General features: G+C 55.7%; 1 protein-coding gene across 1 annotated transcript in view; it reads left to right on the forward strand.

The window, feature by feature from the left end:
* The window catches only part of OLFM2 (olfactomedin 2), an 8889-nt gene that overhangs the window by 5309 nt on the left and 3023 nt on the right, over positions 1 to 557 (forward strand). The window contains exon 4 of the mRNA XM_010828505.1: positions 221 to 440. Within this exon, the coding sequence (XP_010826807.1) occupies positions 221 to 440 (220 nt within the window). The remainder of the gene's footprint in view (positions 1 to 220; positions 441 to 557) is intronic.

A 557-nucleotide genomic window follows, 5' to 3' on the forward strand; every position in this document is an offset into this window, starting at 1 on the left:
GGTTGGGTGGGAGGGAGGCTCAAGAGGGAGGGGATATGTGTATACATTTGACTGATTCACTTTGTTGTACAGCAGACACCAACACTACATGGTAAAGTGATTATACTCCCATAAAAATAATACCCCCCCCAAATGAGTGAAGTTGTGGGTTGAAGGTTGGAGCCAGGTCTGGGTCACTGGTTAGGGGTCGGGATCAGCACAGGTTCCCTCTTGGGGGCAGGAGCTGAAGGACAGGATGACAGAGCTGTTGCCGCTGAGCTCGGTCCTGGAGCAGTACAAGGCGGACACACGGACCATCGTGCGCCTGCGAGAGGAGGTGAGGAATCTGTCCGGCAGCCTTGCCACCATCCAGGAAGAGATGGGCGCCTACGGCTACGAGGACCTGCAGCAGCGGGTGATGGCCCTGGAGGCCCGGCTCCATGCCTGCGCCCAAAAGCTGGGTATGCCTTGATGTTTGACCTTGACCCCTGACCTCCACCTCCAACCCCAATACCCTCTGCGTGTTCAGAGCACGGTTTTGACCTCTAACTTCCAAACGTTGATCCTTGACTTTCCTA

Source organism: Bison bison, unplaced genomic scaffold (assembly GCF_000754665.1).
Source record: "Bison bison bison isolate TAMUID 2011002044 unplaced genomic scaffold, Bison_UMD1.0 scf7180017864492, whole genome shotgun sequence".
In the NCBI taxonomy this organism is placed as follows: Eukaryota; Metazoa; Chordata; class Mammalia; order Artiodactyla; family Bovidae; genus Bison; species Bison bison.